Source organism: Oryx dammah, unplaced genomic scaffold, assembly GCF_014754425.2.
Source record: "Oryx dammah isolate SB20612 unplaced genomic scaffold, SCBI_Odam_1.1 HiC_scaffold_27, whole genome shotgun sequence".
NCBI classification, from domain to species: Eukaryota; Metazoa; Chordata; class Mammalia; order Artiodactyla; family Bovidae; genus Oryx; species Oryx dammah.
The window spans coordinates 117,659,035-117,683,305 of record NW_024070211.1 but is presented as its reverse complement, the minus strand read 5'-3'; the positions used below and the strand labels follow the sequence as shown (position 1 = coordinate 117,683,305).

The 24,271-nt window shown below is 41.8% G+C and overlaps 1 protein-coding gene across 3 annotated transcripts in view; it reads left to right on the top strand.

The window, feature by feature from the left end:
- TTN (titin) overlaps positions 1-24,271 on the top strand; it is a 274,747-nt gene that overhangs the window by 74,338 nt on the left and 176,138 nt on the right. The window contains exons 51-96 of one of the 3 annotated variants that reach the window (XM_040227719.1): positions 527-805; positions 897-1,175; positions 1,293-1,580; positions 1,693-1,971; positions 2,057-2,338; positions 2,434-2,712; positions 2,822-3,100; positions 3,203-3,481; positions 3,607-3,894; positions 4,017-4,295; positions 4,430-4,711; positions 4,812-5,090; positions 5,209-5,487; positions 5,601-5,879; positions 5,982-6,269; positions 6,515-6,793; positions 7,012-7,293; positions 8,329-8,607; positions 8,729-9,010; positions 9,756-10,034; positions 10,147-10,434; positions 10,586-10,864; positions 10,958-11,236; positions 11,336-11,614; positions 11,732-12,019; positions 12,142-12,429; positions 12,973-13,254; positions 13,514-13,792; positions 13,912-14,193; positions 14,346-14,624; positions 14,723-15,010; positions 15,201-15,479; positions 15,574-15,852; positions 15,950-16,228; positions 16,368-16,655; positions 16,796-17,083; positions 18,349-18,630; positions 19,076-19,354; positions 19,898-20,179; positions 20,294-20,572; positions 21,238-21,525; positions 21,636-21,914; positions 22,028-22,306; positions 22,396-22,674; positions 23,411-23,698; positions 23,835-24,122. The exons of the other annotated variants lie outside the window; for them this stretch is intronic. Coding sequence (XP_040083653.1) covers positions 527-805; positions 897-1,175; positions 1,293-1,580; positions 1,693-1,971; positions 2,057-2,338; positions 2,434-2,712; positions 2,822-3,100; positions 3,203-3,481; positions 3,607-3,894; positions 4,017-4,295; positions 4,430-4,711; positions 4,812-5,090; positions 5,209-5,487; positions 5,601-5,879; positions 5,982-6,269; positions 6,515-6,793; positions 7,012-7,293; positions 8,329-8,607; positions 8,729-9,010; positions 9,756-10,034; positions 10,147-10,434; positions 10,586-10,864; positions 10,958-11,236; positions 11,336-11,614; positions 11,732-12,019; positions 12,142-12,429; positions 12,973-13,254; positions 13,514-13,792; positions 13,912-14,193; positions 14,346-14,624; positions 14,723-15,010; positions 15,201-15,479; positions 15,574-15,852; positions 15,950-16,228; positions 16,368-16,655; positions 16,796-17,083; positions 18,349-18,630; positions 19,076-19,354; positions 19,898-20,179; positions 20,294-20,572; positions 21,238-21,525; positions 21,636-21,914; positions 22,028-22,306; positions 22,396-22,674; positions 23,411-23,698; positions 23,835-24,122 — 12,966 coding nt within the window. The remainder of the gene's footprint in view (positions 1-526; positions 806-896; positions 1,176-1,292; positions 1,581-1,692; positions 1,972-2,056; positions 2,339-2,433; positions 2,713-2,821; positions 3,101-3,202; positions 3,482-3,606; positions 3,895-4,016; positions 4,296-4,429; positions 4,712-4,811; positions 5,091-5,208; positions 5,488-5,600; positions 5,880-5,981; positions 6,270-6,514; positions 6,794-7,011; positions 7,294-8,328; positions 8,608-8,728; positions 9,011-9,755; positions 10,035-10,146; positions 10,435-10,585; positions 10,865-10,957; positions 11,237-11,335; positions 11,615-11,731; positions 12,020-12,141; positions 12,430-12,972; positions 13,255-13,513; positions 13,793-13,911; positions 14,194-14,345; positions 14,625-14,722; positions 15,011-15,200; positions 15,480-15,573; positions 15,853-15,949; positions 16,229-16,367; positions 16,656-16,795; positions 17,084-18,348; positions 18,631-19,075; positions 19,355-19,897; positions 20,180-20,293; positions 20,573-21,237; positions 21,526-21,635; positions 21,915-22,027; positions 22,307-22,395; positions 22,675-23,410; positions 23,699-23,834; positions 24,123-24,271) is intronic. 3 annotated transcript variants of the gene reach the window in all.

The following is a 24,271-nucleotide window of genomic DNA, read 5'->3' as shown; positions in this document are numbered from 1 at the left end:
TCTTAGCTCAAGGAAGTAAAATGGGTACACTCTCCTCTTCTCCTAATTTTTGAAAATACGTTTTGCCTTCGGTTTGACTTAGGACCCTGGGGACAATGCAGTCTTTATCTTGAGGCCAGGGTAAATATTGAGTCTCTCATGGTAGTGGTGGTTTAGTTGCTAAGTTGTATCCGACTCTTGCGACCCCATGGACTGTCGCCCACGAGGCTCCTCTGTCCATGGGATTTTCCAGGCAAGAATACTGGAGTGGGTTGCCATTTCCTTCTCCAGGGGATCTTTCAGACCCAGGAATTGAACCCGGGTCTACAAAAGTTAATTATGCAATAAGCAATTTTGTCAGCTGATAGCCATGTATCTTTGCATCTTCTTCTTGCATGGAATTGTAATACCTCTTAAACTGGATTTCTTTTTCTAATCAACCAACACTATGGACTAGATAAATGTAATCGAGATAAAATTCTTGAATGCACATGGTGTCAAAGTGTTTGGAAGTGATCAATTTTTTATGCTGTCTTTCTTTAACTAGAACCACCAACCTTTGTAAAGAAAGTAGATGATTTTACTGCACTGGCAGGACAGACGGTTACCTTACAAGCTGCCGTGAGAGGGTCAGAACCCATTTCTGTCACATGGATGAAAGGACAGGAGATCATTAAAGAAGATGGAAAGATCAAAATGAGCTTTGCCAATGGTGTGGCAGTCTTGATAATCCCTGATGTGCAGATTAGTTTTGGTGACAAATACACATGCCTGGCTGAAAATGAAGCCGGAAGCCAAACGTCTGTTGGGGAGTTAATAGTTAAAGGTTCGTGGAGGAATGTTTTGAATTGATATTTCCTTTAAAAATGAAACCTTAATCAACACTGCAGAATTCTAACTATTTAATACCATTGTAGAACCTGCTAAAATCATTGAGAGAGCAGAACTGATCCAAGTGACCGCAGGAGACCCAGCCACACTGGAGTACACAGTCACAGGCACCCCAGAACTCAAGCCAAAATGGTACAAAGATGGGAGACCGTTGGTCGCCAGTAAAAAGTATAGGATAAGTTTCAAAAACAATGTTGCCCAACTCAAGTTTTATTCAGCTGAACTGCACGATAGCGGCCAGTACACATTTGAGATTTCCAATGAAGTGGGCAGCAGCTCCTGTGAGACAACCTTCACTGTCTTAGGTTAGTATCCGTAGAAACCTGTGCTCCCATATTCCTGAAAGCCAACTGTCGACCGATACTAAAATCACTGTGCCCTTTTCCACATTGTTCTTTCTTCTCTTCTTGTGCCATGAACAGATCGAGACATTGCTCCATTCTTCACCAAACCCCTTCGAAACGTGGACAGTGTGGTTAGTGGCACCTGCAGGCTGGACTGCAAAATTGCTGGCTCCCTCCCCATGAGGGTGTCCTGGTTTAAGGATGGGAAAGAAATAGCCTCCTCTGACAGATACAGAATAGCCTTTGTGGAAGGCACAGCCTCTTTGGAAATAAGCAGAGTAGACATGAGTGATGCCGGGAATTTCACCTGTCGAGCCACGAATTCCGTGGGAAGCAAAGACTGCAGTGGAGCCCTGATTGTGCAAGGTTGGCTAGGGACTGTGCCTTTCACTCTTATGTAAATGATGTTCAAATTAAGCTATCTTCCTTTCAGTGGCACCTCTTAACTCTTTGAAATTCTTTCTTTATACTCCTTTAGAACCACCCAGTTTTGTAACTAAACCTGCATCAAAGGATGTCCTGCCTGGCTCGGCTGTGTGCCTGAAGAGCACCTTCCAAGGGTCTACCCCTTTCTCAATCAGATGGTTTAAGGGTGACAAAGAGCTGGTTTCTGGTGGAAGCTGCTATATCAACAAAGAAGCTTTAGAAAGTTCCCTGGAACTATATGCAGTAAAAACCACTGATTCAGGCACATATACCTGTAAAGTCAGCAACGTGGCTGGAGCTGTGGAGTGCAGTGCAAACTTATTTGTAAAAGGTTTGCAGAATTTCCTCGACATCTTTGAGCTCCCATTGTTAGTTCTGGCCTCGTTCTCACGTCTCTGAATGACTTCCTTCCACAGAACCTGCCACATTTGTTGAAAGGTTAGAGCCGTCCCAGCTGTTAAAGAAGGGAGACACCACCCAGCTAGCCTGCAAAGTCACGGGCACCCCTCCAATTAAAATAACGTGGTTTGCAAATGATAGAGAAATTAAGGAGAGCAGCAAACACAAAATGTCTTTTGTGGAGTCCACTGCGGTTCTAAGACTTACAGATATTGCTGTTGAAGACAGTGGTGAATATATGTGTGAGGCTCAAAATGAGGCTGGAAGTGACCACTGCGGTAGCATTCTGATCGTCAAAGGTTTGTGTTCACATTGTGCCTTGTGTTACCAAAGCGATGGCCCCGGGGCACAGACTCCACTCCCACTAACTCAAAATAATCCCTTTCCACTGTAGAGTCACCTTACTTTACCCAGGAATTTAAGCCCATTGAAGTGTTGAAGGAATATGATGTCATGTTGCTGGCTGAGGTGGCAGGCACGCCTCCCTTTGAGATCACTTGGTTCAAAGACAACACCATACTACGAAGTGGCAGGAAGTACAAGACCTTCATTCAGGATCAGCTGGTTAGCCTGCAGATCTTCAAGTTTGTAGCTGCGGACGCGGCTGAATACCACTGTCGGGTCACCAATGAGGTGGGCAGCAGCACCTGCAGTGCCAGGGTGACTTTAAGAGGTTAGTGTCAGTGCTGATGACGGACTGGCTTTTCTTTGGAGTCGATGCTTTCTGTTAAGCTGGTTTTGCTCTAGAGTCAGTGTTGATTGAGAATTCGTTCTTCCACTAGAACCCCCAACCTTCGTAAAGAAGATCGAGAGCACCAGCTCCCTTAGGGGAGGCACCGCTGCCTTCCAGGCCATGCTGAAGGGCTCCCTGCCCATCACGGTGACTTGGCTAAAAGACAACGAGGAAATCACTGAAGACGACAACATAAGAATGACCTTTGAGAACAATGTGGCAAGTCTGTACCTCAGTGGCATTGACGTCAAGCACGATGGGAAATATGTTTGCCAGGCCAAAAACGATGCAGGAATACAAAGGTGTTCTGCAGTACTCTCAGTAAAAGGTTGGTCCAGAAAGCTCACTGTGGGTTCTAGGAAAAAAATGCAGATGTAAGCCTTTAACCAGAGCCATTCACAACCCACTCCTATCCCTTTGTTTTCCATAGAACCTGCAACAATCATTGAGGAGGCTGTGTCTATAGATGTCACCCAAGGAGACCCTGCCACTTTGCAGGTTAAATTTTCAGGGACTAAGGAGATTACAGCCAAATGGTTTAAAGATGGCCAAGAACTGACCCTGGGCCAAAAATATAAAATCAGTGTCACTGACACTGTCTCTATACTGAAGATTATTTCTACAGAAAAGAGAGATAGTGGTGAATATACTTTTGAAGTCCAAAATGACGTCGGGAGGAGCAGCTGCAAGGCTAGCATTAACGTCTTAGGTTGGTACAGCTCTTTTATGGCCAGGAACTGGGCATTTCTATGCTCTTTCATCTCTTTCAATTTTAGAAGAAAAAGTATAAATCAGTAGATTGACTTTTTTTTTAATTTATTTTTCATTGCATAGATCTTATCATACCTCCATCATTCACCAAAAAGCTGAAGAAAATGGACAGCATTAAAGGGTCTTCCATTGACTTAGAATGTATAGTGGCCGGGTCACATCCCATAAGCATCCAGTGGTTCAAAGATGACCAAGAAATAACAGCTAGTGAAAAATACAAGTTCTCTTTTCATGACAACACTGCCTTCTTGGAAATCAGTCAGCTGGAAGGTTCAGACAGCGGCACCTATACTTGTTCTGCCACTAACAAGGCAGGGCACAACCAGTGCAGCGGCCATCTGACAGTCAAAGGTTGGCAAATTTTGTCTCTGCCTCTCGAGAACTTACTGCTCTCTCATTTCTTAACTCTTTCCTTGACTGATCAGTTCTAAAATAAACCTTCCTTTCCCCTTTCGCTTCTTCTTTCACCCCAGAACCCCCTTACTTCCTGGAAAAGCCACAGTCTCAAGATGTCAATCCCAATACAAGGGTTCAGTTAAAGGCACTTGTGGGTGGTACTGCACCCATCACAATAAAGTGGTTTAAAGAGAACAAAGAGTTGCACTCCGGAGCGGCTCGCTCAGTCTGGAAGGATGACACCTCCACCATCCTGGAGCTCTTTTCAGCCAAAGCTGCCGATTCGGGGACCTACATTTGCCAACTGAGCAATGATGTTGGCACAGCAACCGCTAAAGCCTCTCTCTTTGTGAAAGGTCTGGTCTCTATATCTTCTCAGTGTCTTGCTTGCCTAGATTTTCTTCAGCGGAGCGGGCTTGAGAAAACAGTTTTGCTCATTGCTCTTTAGTATAAAAAATGTTCACCATCACATGTTTTTCCCCATCTTTAGAACCTCCTCAGTTCATTAAGAAGCCCAGCCCAGTGCTAGTGCTGAGGAATGGACAATCCACGACATTTGAATGCCAGATAACAGGCACGCCTGAAATCAGAGTTTCTTGGTATCTGGACGGGAACGAAATAACAGCCGTTGAGAAACATGGCATTTCCTTCATTGATGGTTTAGCCACTTTCCAGATATCTGGGGCCAGGGTGGAAAATAGTGGGACTTACGTCTGTGAAGCTCAAAACGATGCAGGCACTGCAAGCTGCAGCATTGAGTTAAAAGTGAAAGGTGTGTTACTGCTTCTCTTTTCCACTCTGGCTATGCTCCTGGCTGGTGCTTGAGTCTTCCCTGGAGTAAGCAGTTCTCTGTCTCCTTTTTGAATCTTTAGAACCTCCCACCTTTATCAGAGAGCTGAAACCTGTGGAGGTAGTCAAAGATAGTGATGTGGAGCTGGAGTGTGAAGTTATGGGAACATCTCCATTCCAAGTCACTTGGCTGAGGAATAACAAGGAAATTCGGAGCAGCAAAAAATATACCTTGACTGACAGAGTGTCAGTGTTTAATCTCAACATAAACAGATGTGACCCTTCAGACACTGGTGATTACCAGTGCATCGTATCCAATGAAGGCGGCAGCTGCTCTTGCAGCGCTCGAGTATCTCTGAAAGGTCAGTTGGATGCAAGGGAGCTGGCTGCCCAATACAAATTCTGTAAAGTTTTCATCTTGTGATGATGGGTAGGAGTTCGATAAACCTTCTCTTCTCATACTGTCTACTTTAATCACAGAGCCACCCTCGTTCATAAAGAAGATAGAAAACATCACTACTGTTTTGAAAAGTTCTGCCACCTTTCAGAGCACTGTGGCAGGCTCTCCTCCCATTTCTGTCACCTGGCTCAAGGATGATCAGATTCTGGATGAAGATGATAATGTTCACATCTCCTTTGTGAACAACGTGGCCACACTTCAAATCAGATCTGTGGATAATGGACACAGTGGGAGGTACACGTGTCAAGCCAAGAATGAGTCAGGAGTTGAGAGGTGTTATGCTTTCCTTTTAGTACAAGGTGTGTAAGCTAGCCCTTCTCAGAGTTATTCTCTGGAGACAATTTCACAAGCAGTACCTTTTTTTCCATGGAATTATGAGTGCGACTCATCCATGTTTTCATTCTTACTACAGAACCCGCTCAGATCATAGAGAAAGCTAAATCTGTCGATGTAACTGAGAAAGACCCAGTGACCTTGGAGTGTGTTGTGGCCGGAACGCCAGAACTCAAAGTCAAGTGGCTTAAAGATGGGAAACAGATTGTGCCTAGTAGATATTTTTCGATGAGTTTTGAAAACAACGTGGCCAGTTTTAGGATTCAGTCAGTAATGAAGCAAGACAGCGGCGAGTATACTTTCAAGGTGGAAAATGACTTTGGAAGCAGTAGCTGTGATGCCTACCTGAGAGTGCTAGGTTTGTACTCTTAGCCCCCGTCAGCCTCCCTGATGTATATTGTGTCCTTGGTAAACAAGTGGCAACAATTAACGGATGTGTTTTATTGTTTGCATTGGACAGATCAAAATATCCCTCCATCATTCACCAAAAAGTTAACCAAGATGGATAAAGTTCTAGGCTCTTCCATTCACATGGAATGCAAAGTTTCTGGCTCACTTCCTATTAGTGCTCAGTGGTTTAAGGATGGAAAAGAAATATCTACAAGTGCAAAATACAGACTCATCTGTCATGAGAACACTGTATCCCTGGATGTTAACAATCTGGAATTAGAAGACACTGCGAATTACACATGCCGTGTATCCAACGTAGCAGGGGATGCTGCCTGCAGCGGCATCTTGACTGTAAAAGGTTAGCATTTCTTAACCTCTTCCTGGCTCTTCTCTCTGGTTGCTTTTAAATGTAACACTCTTTCCTGGTGTCCTTTAAAACTAAAAATCACCATAATTCTGTTGCTTTAGATACATCTATATTGAGTTCAAGACATATTCAGTCATTACCTCTTTTCCGTAATGTTTTCTTACATGTCCTTAAAACTGTTGAAATAACCCTACTACAAGGCATTTAATCATATGCATCTCTCTTAAAATCTGTAGAACCTCCAAGCTTCTTAGTGAAACCTGAGCGACAACAAGCCATACCTGACTCTACGGTGGAATTTAAAGCTGTGCTAAAAGGAACACCACCATTTAAAATCAAGTGGTTTAAGGATGATGTGGAACTTGCCTCTGGACCTAAATGTTTTATTGGCTTGGAAGGGTCAACTAGCTTCTTAAATCTCTACTCAGTGGATGCTTCCAAGACTGGACAATATACTTGCCAAGTTACCAATGATGTTGGTAGCAACTCTTGTACCACAGTGTTGCTTGTGACAGGTGTGCAAGTTTGATTGTCTTATGTTTCTGTCTGACCTGTGGCTCTGGTCCTTTGTCTAATATTTTACAATTCATCTACCCAGTCAAGAAAATACCCTCTTATTTGCCAGGCATTGTTCATGTTTCATGTTTTTCTCTTTCTTGTACCACATAATTGAACTTGTGTTATTTATATCTGTTATGTTCCCTCATAATCGCCTCTTTTCTTCGCTCTCTAGAACCACCAAAGTTTGTAAAGAAACTAGAAGCAACCAAAATAGTGAAAGCAGGTGACTCAGCACGACTTGAATGCAAGATAACTGGGTCCCCAGACATCAGAGTTGTGTGGTACAGAAATGAACATGAACTCCCAGCCAGCGATAAATACAGAATGGCTTTCATTGACTCAGTGGCCGTCTTACAGATGAATAGTCTTGGTACCGAGGACACTGGGGACTTCATTTGTGAGGCTCAGAATCCTGCTGGCAGCACAAGCTGTAGTACCAAGGTTATTGTAAAAGGTAGAAACCTCTTCTCTTCCTCATTACCTGAAGCCCACCTTCTTCTCCTCTGGCTATCAGAGCTCTTCATTGTTTTACTGTCATTTTTAGCTTCCATTTGAGATCACAGGACCTTTTTCCAAATACTATCATTTCTGTTTTTAGATGTTTTTAAGATTTGCTTACATATAGGTAATCATTCTGAGATATTTTTCTTGTTATGCCAATGCCATAATTCTAATCACCTCAACATATTAGCCAAACAGTTCAAATTTGATGTTTCAAACACTCAAGAAAGCAAGGCATTTTAAAATTAACTTTTGCCTTCAGTCAACTTATATCATCATCCTCAGTATGATCTTTATCTTTTATTTAAAACAAAGACTATTTACTACATATATCCCAAGGTTCAAGCAATAGAGGTTTTAACCTTACATTTACAACAGGATAATTATATATATATTTTTCTCTCTCCAAAACTAGTTTCTAGTTTTTAAAATAAGATCACTATACCTTGTTGTAAATAGTACTAGTATTTTCCACAATGTTTGTCACAGAATCTAAGTTTGTCATATTGTGAGGCAGTTATTGCAAAAACCATTTGTTGATGTGGAAGACTTAGAGCACAGATGTTGTGATAACTTCCAAGTATCCCAACAGTAAAGCACATACAAAAAAATTTCATCCCTGAAGTCAGGACCCCATACCTCATGCAGATCATATTAATCCTTACACTTGGGTTTAGAGGTGTGTTTGGTTTTTGTTTTGTTTTACAATTTCACATCAATCTTTACGAAATTAGTAAAGTGGTGTAGACAGAATGTTGAGCTGCTCAGTAAGGTTGTCTGGGGTCTAGTCTGGGTCCTCAGCCAGTGAAGCCAAGTGATTCTGTAAAGGCCCTATTGCTTCTCTGAAGCTATTATTCTTCAACACTAAAGTGATAGTGCCAAACCTGTGTTAGTATTTTGACTCTTTCTTCCAATTTTTAAACAAAGAAATAAAAACATTGTATGGAGTTAAGTAGCCTAGTTCATGAGGAATTCTTGTTTTTTACAGAACCACCTGTTTTTAGCAGCTTCCCTCCTGTGGTAGAAACCCTTAAAAATGCTGAAGTTAGTATTGAATGTGAACTTTCGGGAACACCACCATTTGAGGTGGTTTGGTACAAAGATAAGCGACAACTCCGAAGTAGCAAGAAATACAAGATTGCATCCAAAAATTTCCATGCAAGTATTCACATTCTCAATGTTGACACTTCAGACATTGGTGAATACCACTGCAAAGCACAGAACGAAGTGGGAAGTGATACTTGCATTTGTATTGTAAAACTAAAAGGTAAGCATTATTTCCTGCACGTGGCAGAAATGGCAGGAACGTGCAAAATGGTTATTTGTTTTCTCTTTTTCATTATCTGGACAATCTTTCCAACAATCTCCATCCATCTTTCCCTGTTCAGAACCACCAAGATTTGTCTCCAAGCTGAACAGCCTCACTGTTGTAGCTGGTGAGCCTGCTGAGTTACAAGCATCCATAGAAGGCACCCAGCCTATTTCTGTCCAGTGGCTTAAAGAGAAGGAAGAAGTGGTTAGAGAAAGTGAAAACATCAGAATTACATTTGTGGAAAATGTTGCCACTCTGCAGTTTTCAAAAGCAGAACCAGCTAATGCTGGGAAGTATATCTGCCAAATCAAGAATGACGGTGGAATGAGGGAGAACATGGCCACGCTGACTGTTTTAGGTCGGTACAATATGGTGCAGTAGTTCTCTGATATAAGGAGTTACCAAACACTGAGATGACTTACTAAGAGATAGTGGTAGAATTTCCCTTTTTTAATTTCAGAACTATATCGATCCTCACCTATTTCAGAGGTTTATGGAAAAGGACCTTTCAAGCACTCTTTTCTGTGTCTGTGATCCTAACAAAAATTAACCATTTTTATTGTTTTCTTGATGAATTAGCAAAGAAAATCATGACTGTCTTTTGTTTAACCATGAAAAAAATGAGAGTCCAACATATGCTACAAGGAGATTTTTTTTTTCTCAAGTATTAGTGTTTAAGCTGACAAAAACTCCAAAGATCAAAGTTTGATAAGAATGACTTACACTTTCATCTTTGGACATATTCATTTTTAATTTTGCAGTTGTTTGAATAACAACTTTCAAAAAGCTGTCTTTAGCACCTGAAAGTAGAGCAACAATACTGAGCAATTCATAGGAACATGTGGGCTTTGTTCTAGAGAGGGTCAAGTACAAATCAATATATGATATTGAATTATTTCAGAAGTTGAATAATGCAAAAACATATTTCTTAATAATTCCATAATTTCATGACAGCATGTAATTATGGATTCTCATTTTAAGGTCTAGAGAAAGAGGGCCTGAAGATATCCATATCATTGAAAGAAACAGTGTTAATGAATTTGATAGTAGAGACAAGGTGAAGCTAACAGGCTTTAACAGATGGCTATCACATTTTATTTCAGAACCTGCGGTCATTGTCGAGAAAGCAGGTTCAATGACGGTCACTGTAGGAGAAACGTGCACTCTGGAGTGTAAGGTGGCTGGCACTCCCGAACTCTCAGTTGAATGGTACAAGGATGGAAAGCTGTTGACCAGCAGCCAAAAACACAAATTTAGCTTCTACAACAAAATCTCTTCCTTAAAGATTCTCTCTGTTGAAAAACAGGACGCAGGCACATACACTTTCCAGGTTCAAAATAATGTTGGAAAAAGCAGCTGCACAGCCGTGGTCGATGTTTCAGGTTAGTTGCGACGTGTTCTTCCCATTGCTCAGCAAATTCCTTTCACAAGCTTTCTTCCCTCGAGTCTCTTCTATTCTTTCAAACCTCAAGTCTCTTACCTCTCCTCATGCAGACCGAATGGTTCCTCCCTCTTTCACACGAAGACTGAGAGATACCATTGGAGTGCTGGGTACATCTTGCATCTTGGAGTGCAAAGTAGCTGGATCATCACCAATCTCTGTTGCCTGGTTTCATGAGAAAACCAAGATTGTCAGTGGAGCGAAGTACCAAACTACATTTTCAGATAACGTCTGCGCATTGCAGCTCAATTCTCTGGACTCATCAGATATGGGCAGTTACACATGTGTGGCTGCTAATGTCGCTGGGTCTGATGAGTGCCGTGCAGTGTTGGCTGTACAAGGTCAGTGTCAGACACTCACATCCTTTCTTACAAGTTCTTCTTTGGGTGCCCATCCCTGCTGACACATTCAAAAGGTGTCTTCTTTTTGATAAAAATTGCAACTAAATCTGAAACTTACAGGATCTTTTCATTGTCCTCCTTGCTTGTATAGAACCACCCTCTTTCGTGAAGGAACCTGAACCTTTGGAAGTACTACCAGGCAAAAACATCACCTTCACAAGTGTTATTAGAGGAACCCCTCCATTTAAGGTCGGCTGGTTCAGAGGCGCCAGAGAACTGGTGAAAGGAGACAGGTGCAACATCTATTTTGAAGACACTGTGGCGGAACTGGAATTATTTAATGTCGACATCTCTCAGAGTGGGGAATACACCTGTGTGGTTTCTAACAACGCTGGCCAAACGTCCTGCACTACCCGTCTCTTTGTGAAAGGTTTGCTCCAATGCACTGTGCTTGCTGCTCTTTAAGTGGCATCTTCGTTCGTGTTTTCACTGTGTTTAACGGCTATGCTTTGTCACTCCCCAGAACCAGCTGTGTTTGTGAAAAAACTGAGCGATCACTTTGTAGAACCAGGGAAATCCATCATTTTGGAAAGCACCTACATGGGAACACTCCCCATTTCCGTTACGTGGAAAAAGGATGGTTTCAACATAACACCCTCTGAAAAATGCAGCATAGTCACAACAGAGAAGACCTGCATCCTGGAAATTCTGAACAGCACAAAACGAGATGCAGGACAGTATTCCTGCGAGATTGAAAACGAGGCGGGAAGGGATGTTTGTGAAGCTCTGGTGTCTACATTAGGTGTGTTATTCTCAAATGATTGGCATTTGTCTAATGTGAGGCATGGTTTGTGTGGTTTTCTCTAATCCCAGTTGCTGATCGTGAACCTTTCCTCTTCAGAACCACCTTATTTTGTTACGGAACTGGAGCCTCTGGAGGCATCAGTGGGAGATTCAGTTTCTTTACAATGCCAAGTTGCTGGGACCCCAGAAATTACAGTGTCTTGGTACAAAGGCGATACCAAGTTACGGCCGACTCCTGAATACAGGACTTACTTTACAAACAATGTGGCCACACTTGTTTTTAATAAAGTGAACATCAATGACAGTGGAGAGTACACATGTAAAGCAGAAAACAGTATTGGAACTGCCTCTTCTAAGACTGTCTTCAGAATTCAAGGTGATGATTTTATTTTACAAATTAAGGAATTTCTTCTTCCTTATCTTCACATTTAACTTTATGGGGAAATTTTTGTTTCACGTACTAATGCCTCAAGTACTACTTGTCTTCCTGCAGAGCGCCAGCTCCCACCTTCCTTTGCAAGACAATTAAAGGACATTGAACAAACTGTTGGGTTACCAGTTACCCTCACTTGTCGACTGAATGGCTCTGCACCCATCCAAGTGAGCTGGTACAGAGATGGGGTACTTTTACGAGATGATGAAAATCTACAGACATCGTTTGTAGATAATGTGGCAACTTTAAAAATTTTGCAAACAGACTTGAGTCACTCTGGCCAGTACTCTTGTTCAGCTTCTAATCCACTTGGAACAGCGTCTTCCAGTGCTAGACTGACAGCAAGAGGTTTGTTCCCATGCTACCCTTTTTCTCTTTGCAAACCATGACTTCCTATTCATTGTCAAAGTAGAAACAGCCAATAAAGAACAACAGCAAAAAGTATGTTGATTTTTCTTCTCATCTTCCAGAACCTAAGAAATCTCCCTTCTTTGACATCAAGCCTGTATCTATAGATGTTATTGCTGGGGAAAGTGCTGACTTTGAATGTCATGTTACTGGTGCTCAACCAATGCGAATTACTTGGTCAAAAGATAATAAAGAGATCCGTCCTGGAGGAAACTACACAATTACATGTGTGGGAAACACTCCCCATTTGAGAATTCTTAAAGTAGGCAAAGGAGACTCTGGTCAATATACTTGCCAAGCAACCAATGATGTTGGCAAAGACATGTGCTCAGCTCAACTCAGTGTAAAAGGTATCTCTACATGGCACTGACTGATACTTGTTCTCTCCCATGTTGCATAATTTTCTTCAGAAAAGTTTCTTCATTTTTTAAATGTTTGGGATGAACTAACTAGATCATATTAGAATTTGTATATTAGTGTTGGAGGCAACATTAATTAAAGTTCTATTTTCGTTTTTATTTTGTTTTTTAAATTAGTGTATCTCTAAGTATAATCTTATCAGAGTGTTGTTTATGTGAAATTTGTTAAATGTCATTTCCTCTCTTTTTTTCACTCTTTTCCTGTCATATGGCATTCTGAATTATCATTTTGATCAAATACTTCTATAATATCTTAACTTACATGTTTTAGTTTCTATATCCAGACTACAAGATTAACTTGTCAAGTAAATTCTCTATTAAAAATAGTAAAAGCTTATTTAAAAGAAAAACATATATATTTTATCATGAAATTCTCAGAAAGTACATATATTCTTAATAATAAACAAGATTAAATTAGGTATTTATAAAATCTTAAGCTACAAACATAAGATGTTTCTTCCTTTGACTTACTAGAACCTCCAAAGTTTGTTAAGAAATTAGAAGCTTCAAAAGTTGCAAAGCAGGGAGAATCCATCCACCTGGAATGCAAAATAAGTGGTTCTCCAGAAATCAAAGTTTCATGGTTCCGAAATGACAGTGAACTTCATGAGAGCTGGAAGTACAACATGTCCTTTGTGGACTCTGTGGCAGTGCTCACCATCAATGAAGCCAGCGCGGAGGACAGTGGGGACTACATCTGTGAAGCCCATAACGGTGTTGGGGACGCCAGCTGCAGCACAGCCCTGACCGTCAAAGGTTAGATACACTAAGTCCCTTGCTTTCTTCCTTCTCCTCTGATCTGGATTCTTTCTCAGCAGTGTTCTGAGCTCCAAAACAAAAAGGCCAGTGAAGGGGATTTGCTTGCAATTCTTAAACTAGCTTTTATGACTTGTCTTTTCTTATGTTCGTTTACTGTCATACGGTCACACCAGACACTGAATGATTCAGACTCTAACATATTTTTCCCTTTTCTTAGGCAACTGCTCTCATTGTTTATCTTCTTTTCTTCCGGTAGCACCTCCTGTTTTCACCCAGAAGCCTTCTCCAGTAGGAGCCCTTAAAGGTTCTGATGTTGTCTTCCAATGTGAAATTTCGGGAACTCCCCCATTTGAAGTGGTGTGGGTTAAAGATCGAAAGCAAGTTCGAAGCAGCAAGAAGTTTAAAATCACCTCAAAAAATTTTGACGCAAGTCTTCATATCCTTAACCTGGAAGCCGCCGATGTAGGAGAATATCACTGCAAAGCTACTAATGAGGTGGGAAGTGACACTTGTGTTTGCACGGTCAAGTTCAAAGGTTTGTATCCATGGGCCCCAAAATATATGCCTCTTGCTTTCATCTTTTCTTGCTTGACCGGTAATGTATTTGGCTGTGATTCTCATCTTTCTTCTCTAACCTCAAATTTCTTTCATTAGAACCCCCACGATTTGTGAAAAAGCTCAGTGACACCTCAACCCTTGTTGGGGATGCTGTTGAGTTGCGGGCTGTAGTGGAAGGCTTCCAGCCCATTTCTGTCGTCTGGTTGAAAGATAAAGGTGAAGTCATCAGAGAGAGTGAAAACACTAGGATTTCATTTGTTGATAATGTTGCAACCCTCCAACTTGGGAGCCCAGAGGCATCTAACTCTGGAAAATATGTGTGCCAAATCAAAAATGATGCCGGAATGAGAGAGTGTTCAGCAATCTTGACTGTCCTAGGTTAGTAACAGAGTGCAGACTGAGGGGGAAAATGTCCATTTGATTGACCTATGACATCACCTGCAAATATTATTCTTACCCAGTAATATACTGAGTATACTCTTGGTTTGAAAGATGACTTTGTGTTCAATGCAATATACTTCTTCTTTTAGAACCAGCCAGAATCATTGAGAAACCAGAACCCATGACTGTCACTACTGGAAATCCTTTCGCATTAGAATGTGTAGTGACTGGAACACCAGAACTTTCAGCCAAGTGGTTCAAAGATGGGAGAGAAATAGCTGCAGACAGCAAACATCACATCACATTCGTCAACAAAGTGGCTTCACTTAAAATCCCTTGTGCAGAAATGAGTGACAAGGGGTTATACAGCTTTGAAGTGAAGAACAGTGTTGGCAAAAGTAACTGCACTGTTTCTGTCCATGTTTCTGGTGAGTAGTATGAAGTTTTCATGCATATATCATTTTCCCTTGGTGGGGAAAATAAAGGCTCTCTTTCAATGGAAAACTCCGCTTCTCCATCCACGTAGATCGGGTTGTGGCTCCTTCCTTCATCCGCAAGCTGAAGGACATCAACGCGATCGTCGGGGCTTCAGTGGTTCTGGAGTGCAGAGTCTCCGGCTCCGCTCCCATCTCCGTGGGCTGGTTTCAGGATGGCAATGAGATCGTCAGTGGGCCTAAATGCCAGTCCAGCTTTTCAGAAAACGTTTGCGCTTTGAATCTGAGCTTCTTGGAACCCTCTGACACAGGCACATACACATGTGTGGCCGCCAACGTGGCTGGGTCAGATGAATGCTCGGCGGTCCTGACTATCCAAGGTCAGTGTTCAGGGGCCAGACCGCTGCTTCTCCAGCGCCTCCACCGCGTGACTTAGCGCCTGCCTTGTGGGGGATTTCTGTATTTTGTCTTCGTGCGTAGTCTTAGTTCCTTTTTCTTCAAGTAGCAAAAAGCACTGCTTACTTGGATTCCTTTTTTCTGTCGATCTTCCCCCTCCTCTGGGGTCTCTAGAACCACCTTCTTTTGAACAAACCCCTGACTCTGTGGAAGTGCTCCCTGGAACGAGCCTCACGTTCACCAGTGTCATCAGAGGCACCCCGCCTTTCAAGGTCAAATGGTTTAAAGGCAGCAGGGAGCTGGTGTCCGGGGAGTCATGCAGCATCTCTCTGGAAGATTTTGTCACGGAACTGGAGTTATTTGAGGTGGAACCCTTGCAGAGTGGGGATTACTCCTGCCTCGTGACTAACGATGCTGGGAGTGCTTCCTGTACCGCACATCTTTTTGTGAAAGGTTTGCTCTTTCCTCCTAAAGCACTTATCTTTAACATTTTTTCTGATTCTTTACTTGAAGATGTCAATTCTGCCTCTGTGTTTTCTCCTCATAGAGCCGGCCACCTTTGTGAAAAGATTGGCCGATTTCAGTGTTGAGACAGGAAATCCCATCGTTCTTGAGGCCACGTTTACGGGTACCCCTCCCATCTCGGTGAGCTGGATGAAGAATGAGTTTGCCCTTACACAGTCTCAGAATTGTAGTATTACCATGACAGAAAAATCTACCATCCTGGAAATCCTCGACAGCACAATAGAGGATTATGCACAATACAGTTGCCTAATAGAAAATGAGGCCGGTCAAGATATCTGTGATGCTGTGGTGTCTGTCTTAGGTGTGTTGACAGTTACCTCCTCTTATTGCTCTCTTTTCTTTCTTTCAAAACATCCTCTTTTAGTTAGAGTGACTGATTATCATCCTTTCTACCTCAGAACCGCCTTATTTCATTGAGCCTCTGGAACACGTGGAAGCAGTCATCGGAGAACCTATAACTTTACAGTGTAAAGTGGATGGAACCCCAGAAATCAGAATTTCTTGGTATAAAGAACACACAAAGCTACGGTCAGCTCCTGCATATAAAATGCAATTCAAAAATAATGTTGCCTCCTTGGTGATCAACAAAGTGGATCACAGTGACGTGGGAGAATATACCTGCAAGGCAGAAAACATTGTGGGAGCAGTGGCTTCTTCATCCGTGCTTGTTATCAAAGGTGATGATGGTTTTCTCTACAAGCCTCACTGTGTGTTGACAGATCCATTTTCTTAAAAACATCACAATGTTGATGGATTGAAATACGCCATGGTTGTTTTCTCTCTTGTAAATAAGGATTGTCTATAACTTCTTTACAGAGCGCAAACTTCCACCTTCCTTTGCAAGAAAACTGAAGGATGTTCAGGAGACTCTTGGCTTCCCAGTTGCATTTGAATGTCGCATCAATGGCTCGGAACCTCTCCAAGTGTCTTGGTACAAGGATGGGGTACTTTTGAAAGATGATGCTAATCTGCAAACATCTTTTGTTCACAATGTAGCAACTCTTCAGATTTTGCAAACTGACCAGAGCCATGTTGGTCAGTACAATTGCTCAGCTTCGAATCCCCTTGGGACTGCTTCATCCAGTGCGAAGCTCATCCTCTTAGGTGAGTGACTCATCACATGACCTCTTCATTATAAAGCAGTTTCACTGCACCCAGCCACCAAGGCCTGCTGTGACTTGGTGTCTGCTCCACGTTTGAGAGCATGAAAACTGAAGTCACCTGTTGCTCTTCATTCTTTCCAGAGCATGAAGTACCTCCTTTCTTTGATCTCAAGCCTGTGTCAGTAGATCTGGCTCTTGGAGAAAGTGGTTCTTTCAAATGTCACGTAACTGGAACTGCACCAATCAAAATCACTTGGGCTAAAGATAACCGAGAGATTCGTCCTGGAGGCAACTACAAGATGACTTTGGTTGAAAATACTGCCACTCTGACGGTTCTCAAAATAGGCAAAGGCGATGCTGGGCAGTACACCTGCTATGCAAGCAATGTTGCCGGAAAAGACTCTTGTTCTGCTTATCTGGGCGTACAAGGTACTTGTTGGAGCAAAGTAGCGAGGCCTCATTTCAACTTCTAACACTATAGGAGGAAGTGTGTACTTGAAAGATGTGTTTAGGACTAGGGTTTGGGAATTGGAAGTGATTCAGCAAATCTAGAGTCTTCTTAATGGGAGCAAGTTTTTAATTTAAAAAAAAATATATATATATAACTGGTCAAATATGGACTGAGGGCCCATTTACAATGGCTGAAAATAGAGACTAGAGAGAGAACAGGAACTTTTCACAGAATTGTAAGACAATCCAAGTTTGAAAGAAACTATCTTTGGACAATAAAAGGAAGTTGTCTCGAATGATATATTTTTCCCCAGTAGTTTGTAAATTAATGGTTTTGTTCCTCACCTCAAACTATAAAGCCCTTCAGGAAGAGTCAGATTGTGTCAAATTCTTCTCTTCTGTTAGCCTCACTTAAATAATAGTGGAAGTCAGGGGACTGGAGAGTACATTAATATCTTACATCATGGAAGGCAACCATGTCTCAATGTAGCAAAAACAATTCCTGTCTGCTGTGGTCAGAAATTAACTCAGTGAGCTGCTGGTCTAACTCATGAGAGCATTTTTAAAGACTTTTAGTGGTGATAGTTTATAAATAACTTGAAATTTAAATAGAGTTATATTCAGCAGCCCATGTGCCCTGTGACATATTGCTAATTATTTTATCTCCCTAAACTTGAATTTTCTGATTCAGTTAATGAAGAAAGTATTGCTCTCCCCACTTCAAAGGGCTGTCATAGAGGTTGAAGAAATATCTATTAAAGTCCTATAGGAGAAAATAGCACTTTAAAATATTAAGATATCTGACCCAATTTTGCTACTCTGACTCTTCCTGGCACATAACTGATATCTCTGCAGCCATAGGAGATGATAGACCTGTACTGGTTCACATACAAGAAAGTAATCAGATGCTCTTAATCCCTGTAAACCATAGAATGCTTTCACCAACAGATACATACTCTGCCTCTGATCTTGCACAAAGAAGTGATTCTTTTGCTGATAGGAGGATTGCACAAGGATTAATGTCTCTTCTTCCTTCCTTTTGCAATAATATTTGATGTGAGTCCTTACAAAAGTAAACGCATTTACTTGAAGATTTAGATTTCACTTACCTATTCTTTCTTGAACTGTAGCAAGTAACTATGTTTTCCAGCGCTAAAGACCTCTCTGTTTGAGTTTTCCCTTCATCCTGAATTATACGTGTCTTTCCCATCTCTTCCCTTGTGTTTTCTTTCTTGCTTCCATAGAACCACCCAGGTTCATTAAGAAGCTAGAACCTTCAAGAATCGTGAAACAAGATGAATCTACAAGATATGAATGTAAAATAGGAGGGTCTCCAGAAATCAAAGTTTTATGGTACAAGGGCGAGACTGAAATTCAAGAGAGCAGTAAATTCAGAATGTCGTTCGTGGACTCAGTGGCAGTGTTGGAAATGCACGGGCTTAGTGTGGAAGACAGTGGAGATTATACCTGTGAGGCCTCCAATGCTGCCGGCAGTGCAAGCAGCACCACCTCCTTGAAAGTTAAAGGTCAGCTCTTATCTTTTTTGTAAATTGGGATATAATTGCCTTACAATGTTGTGTTTGTTTCTGCTGCACAACAGTGTGAATCAGCTATAAGTATACAAATTTCCCCTCCTTCTTCAGCCCCATTCCTCATCCCAGCCCTCTAGATCATTCCAGAGCACCTAGTTGAGCTCCCTGTGCTATACAGCAGCTTCCCACTAGCTATCTGGGACAAACTGGGAGAGTAGCGTTTACCCATCTTTTATGTCTTGCACATCCTAGCTGTCCTCTCAATTCCCTGTTGGACTCTCCATCGAGGTTCTAAAAGTTTTAAAGGATATAATAGAAAATTAGATGTGATTCTCTCTTTCTATGTTGGAATAGACAACTGATTTTTACTTGTAAATACATACTTAGGGAATACAGCCTAATTTCCCTTTCTTTCTAACTTGATTTCTTCCAACTTTAGAACCACCCATTTTCCGCAAAAAGCCTCATCCCATTGAAACGCTGAAAGGAGCTGATGTTCACCTTGAATGTGAGCTTCAGGGCACTCCCCCATTCCAAGTTTCATGGCATAAAGACAAGAGAGAACTTAGAAGTGGCAAGAAGTACAAGATCATGTCTGAGAACTTCCTGACGAGTATTCACATTCTGAGCGTCGACGCTGCGGACATTGGGGAGTATCAGTGTAAAGCCACGAATGATGTGGGGAGTGACGCCTGTGTTGGCTCCATCACTCTGAAAGGTTAGAGTCACTTCAGCCTCTTGTGCTTACTGGTATTTTCCTTCTAACTTTAATACTCTGTTGATCCCTCAGCTCTTGCTCCATCCTTTTCCTCTAGTATCTCTTCTACTTTCCCCCTTTCTCATTTCCTAAATCTTATGTTTAGTGTGCATTTCAAATCCTACTAAGTACCCTTTTAAACAGTTTTCCCAATAGATTTTGATTGGATTAGAAAGCTAGACAGACAAAGGTGTTCAACTCCTTCTGCTTAGCACAAACTCTAGGAGGGTTCCCTGGTGGTCTAGTGGTTAGGACACGACACTTTCACTTGGTGGCCCAGGATTCAGTCCCTGGTCAGGAGATTAAGATCCCACAGGCCTTGTGGCAAGGCCAGAAAAGTACAAAATTCTAATGCATTCTTGCTCCCACTCACCAGAAATGCCTCTTTAAGAAATGGAAAGAGTGCGTGATCACTAGTTTGATTCCTGGCATTGATGGCTTTGAGGGAAACACTCTTAGCCCCACACCTTTTAAATCTCTTTTTTTTTGCCCCCTCTTCATCAGCACCACCAAGGTTTGTGACGAAGCCCAGTGATGTTTCTACCATCGTTGGTGAAGAAGTTCAGCTTCAGGCTACTCTTGAAGGCGCTGAGCCCATTTCCGTGGTGTGGTTCAAAGACAAGGGTGAGATCGTCAGAGAAAGTGACAACATATGGATCTCTTATTCAGAAAATACTGCAACCCTACAGTTTTCAAGAGCAGAAACAGCCAATGCTGGGAAATACACCTGTCAGATCAGAAATGATGCCGGAATGCAAGAGTGTTTTGCCACAGTGTCCATCCTCGGTTAGTGCAGAGAGAATGTCATCATGAATAGAAGGCATCCACTTACCAATACCTGTCTTCTTTAGTTTTTCCATGGGATTTTAACACTTGAATGCAATTTATATCTCATTCCAGAGCCTGCAGCAATTGTGGAAAAGCCGGAATCCATAAAAGTGACCACAGGAGACACGTGCACTTTGGAGTGCTCGGTCACTGGCACACCCGAACTCACGACCAGGTGGTTTAAGGATGGAAAAGAGCTGACAAGTGACAACAAATACAAAATAAGCTTCTTCAACAAAGTGTCTGGCCTTAAGATCATTAATGCGGCCCCCAGTGACAGTGGGGTGTACAGTTTTGAGGTGCAGAACCCTGTGGGCAAAGACAGCTGCACGGCCTCAGTACAAGTTTCAGGTTGGTTGGTTGGGTTTTTGTTTCAGTGTTACCGTAGTATAGTTCCTGCTTTACATATATGTGTATGAGAAGCTCCATATTCTACAGTGTGACATGAGTCTCACATTCTGTGACAGCAAAATTAGAGGTAATATGCCTGTTCTGTTGTTGTTCAGTTGCTGAGCCATGTCTGACTCTTTGCAGCCCCATGGATTGTAGCATGCCAGGCTTCCCTGTCATTAACTATCTCCCAGAACTTCCTCAAACTCATGTCTATTGAATCAAAGATGCCATCCAGCCATCTCATTATAGAGATAGGAGAAAAGCAAGCCCAAACGTTCTATTCCTGTCTCTTGGAGGAATTACCACAATTCAGGGTGGTAGGAATAAAACTTAATTCCTGAGTAAGGAATAAGGATACTGTGGTTTTCTACTGTCAGTGATGCTGGAGTAATTCTCCGCATAATGATACACAGCAAAGAGAGACCAAAATTCCTAAGTCAACCAGTACATCTTGTCCATTGATTCTCAAGGCTTTCCATTGTGTGAAGCCTCAGGCAGTTCTCTGATAGCCCCACAAAAGAGCCAGATGGATCTAGGAATATTCCATCAAAAAGACAATAATTCTCTCTTCAAATCATTTTATAACTGATGTCCCTTGTTTGTTTGATTTTTATCACATTCAGACCGAACTGTTCCTCCGTCGTTCACAAGAAGATTGAAAGAGACAAATGGTCTGTCTGGTTCCTCGGTGGTAATGGAGTGTAAAGTCTATGGATCACCTCCAATCTCTGTCTCCTGGTTCCATGAAGAAAACGAGATTAGCAGTGGAAGGAAATACCAGACCACCCTGACAGATAACACATGTGCTCTAACCGTGAACATGCTGGAAGAATCAGATGCTGGCAACTACACGTGTATAGCTACTAATGTGGCCGGTTCTGATGAGTGCAGTGCTCCTTTGACTGTGAGAGGTCAGTCAAAAATACAGCAAAATATAATTACATTTCATTATGCATTAAACATTTTTATAATCAAAATTCAAAATTGTTCACCTTTCTCTGATATGTGCTTTTTTGTTTAGAACCACCATCTTTTGTTCAGAAACCTGACCCCATGGATGTTTTAACTGGAACCAATGTCACCTTCACAAGCATTGTAAAAGGAACACCCCCTTTCAGTGTTAGCTGGTTCAAGGGCAGCACTGAACTAGTACCAGGGGACAGATGTAATGTGTCTTTGGAGGATTCAGTTGCTGAACTGGAGTTGTTTGATGTAGATACATCACAGAGCGGGGAGTATACCTGCATCGTTACTAATGAAGCTGGCAAAGTTTCCTGTACAACACATCTCTACGTAAAAGGTTTGTTTGACTGCTATTCTGCATTTTTACAGATAACATAGGTGAAGTACTAGATATGCCCATATCTATGTGTATATGTGTTTGATATCATATTTTCAATTTGTCTGCTACAGCCCCAGCCAGATTTGTAAAGAAGCTCAATGATTACAGCATAGAGAAAGGAAAACCTCTGATCCTAGAGGGCACATACACTGGAACTCCTCCCATTTCCGTGACATGGAAGAAAAATGGCATAAATGTAACTCCATCTCAGAGGTGTAACATAACCACAACTGAAAAATCTGCGATCCTGGAAATCCCAAGCAGCACAGTGGAGGACGCAGGACAGTACAACTGTTACATTGAGAACACTTCTGGAAAAGACTCCTGTTCCGCACAGATCCTGATACTAGGTTAGTTGTGATCGCACTTTCCCATCTTTGCATACATATAGCCATCGTGGCATGCCTCCTTCATGACTGATTCTCTCTCTTGCCTGTAGAACCACCATATTTTGTCAAGCAGTTGGAGCCTGTGAAGGTGACTGTTGGAGATTCTGCCTCTTTACAATGCCAGCTTGGTGGGACCCCTGAAATTGCAGTGTCCTGGTTTAAAGGAGATACAAAATTGAGACCTACTGCTACCTACAAGATGCATTTTAGGAACAACGTTGCTACACTGGTTTTCAACCAGGTTGATAGTAATGACAGCGGAGAATATATCTGCAGAGCTGAAAACAGTGTGGGAGAAGTTTCTTCATCAACTTTCCTGACTGTTCAAGGTGATTGCAATATTTTTAAAGTGAATGAATGTGTTTCTTTTGAACAAGATTTAAAATATCTGGTGAGGGTTTTCTTTTTGGGAAAATCTTTCTAAATGCAAAGTTTTCTGCTTAAGTAGTTCTACCTGCAAATTAGCAGATTATCTTTTTTGATCACCTTTACAGAGAGAAATAAAATGACTAAATCTTCAGTTAGAAGGATCATGCCATCATTTGCCTCTATAATTAAATCTTTAAGAAAAACAAATAACCATATTTTTAAATCCCTACTCCCTGTGTGTCTCATTCAGATTGCTGGAAAGCAGTCTTAAAAAGTAAGAGAATCTGCTACATGCCAGAAATATACCTTAAACTAATCAGTTTTTCTATTGGCTTACATATTTTTACACCTACCATGCATCAGTGTCAGTCACTCAGTCATGTCTGACTCTGCAACCCCATGAACTGTAGTCTACCAGGCTCCGCTGTCCATGGGATTCTCCAGGCAAGAATACTGGAGTGGGTTGCCATTCCTTTCTCCATACCATGCATCAGCATGCCATCAAATTAAAACTTTTGCTCTAAAAATTTCCCTGCTTTTCCCTGAATCCAAGTTAATTTAAGAGTTGTGAATACCTCCTGATATCCTGATATTTTTATGGAAATTCCATTATATAGGTAACAATAATTGCGAGAAGAATATTCAGTAAATTCAAAATGTCCAGAAGTATTCATTACTTTAATTCTCTTCCTACAGAGCAAAAGCTTCCACCATCATTTTCTAGACAGTTGCGAGATGTCCAGGAAACAGTTGGGCTGCCAGTTGTTTTTGAGTGCGCCATCAGCGGATCAGAGCCTATCTCAGTGTCTTGGTTTAAAGATGGCAGGCCAGTGAAAGACAGCCCCAACGTACAAGCATCATTTTTAGATAATGTGGCCACTCTAAACATTTTTCAAACTGATCGGAGTTTTGCAGGCCAATATTCTTGCACAGCTACAAATCCTATAGGATCGGCTTCTTCCAGTGCCAGACTCATTCTCACAGGTGTGTGAATTCCTAAGCTTCTATTTTTGTAAGTGAAATTGTTAGAACTAAATTTGAAATTAGGGGAGGGTGATTTGTGTGACCTAGGATGGTCAGTTATGGAGCCTGAAACCTTGTCTTTCTGCTGTCCTCCCAGAGGGGAAGAACCCCCCCTTCTTTGACATCCCTCTGGCCCCTGTGGATGCTGTGGTGGGAGAGAGTGCGGACTTTGAGTGCCACGTGACTGGGACACAGCCGATAAAGGTTGCCTGGGCTAAAGACAACAGAGAGATCCGAAGTGGTGGAAACTACCAGATTAGTTATGTGGAAAACAGTGCCCACCTGACCATCCTAAAAGTGGACAAAGGAGACTCTGGACAGTATACCTGCTATGCTGTCAATGAAGTGGGAAAGGACTCCTGTACAGCTCAGCTCAGTATAAAAGGTATCTTTGCATATCATAGCCTAAGTGTGCAGTTTTGTTAGAACAGATAATATTTAGGATTTCTTTTTCATTTAGGACATTTTTGAACCACTGACATTAAAAAAAAAAGATGTTTCAGAAGAAATAAGTTTCTCTAGAGAAAAAATGAT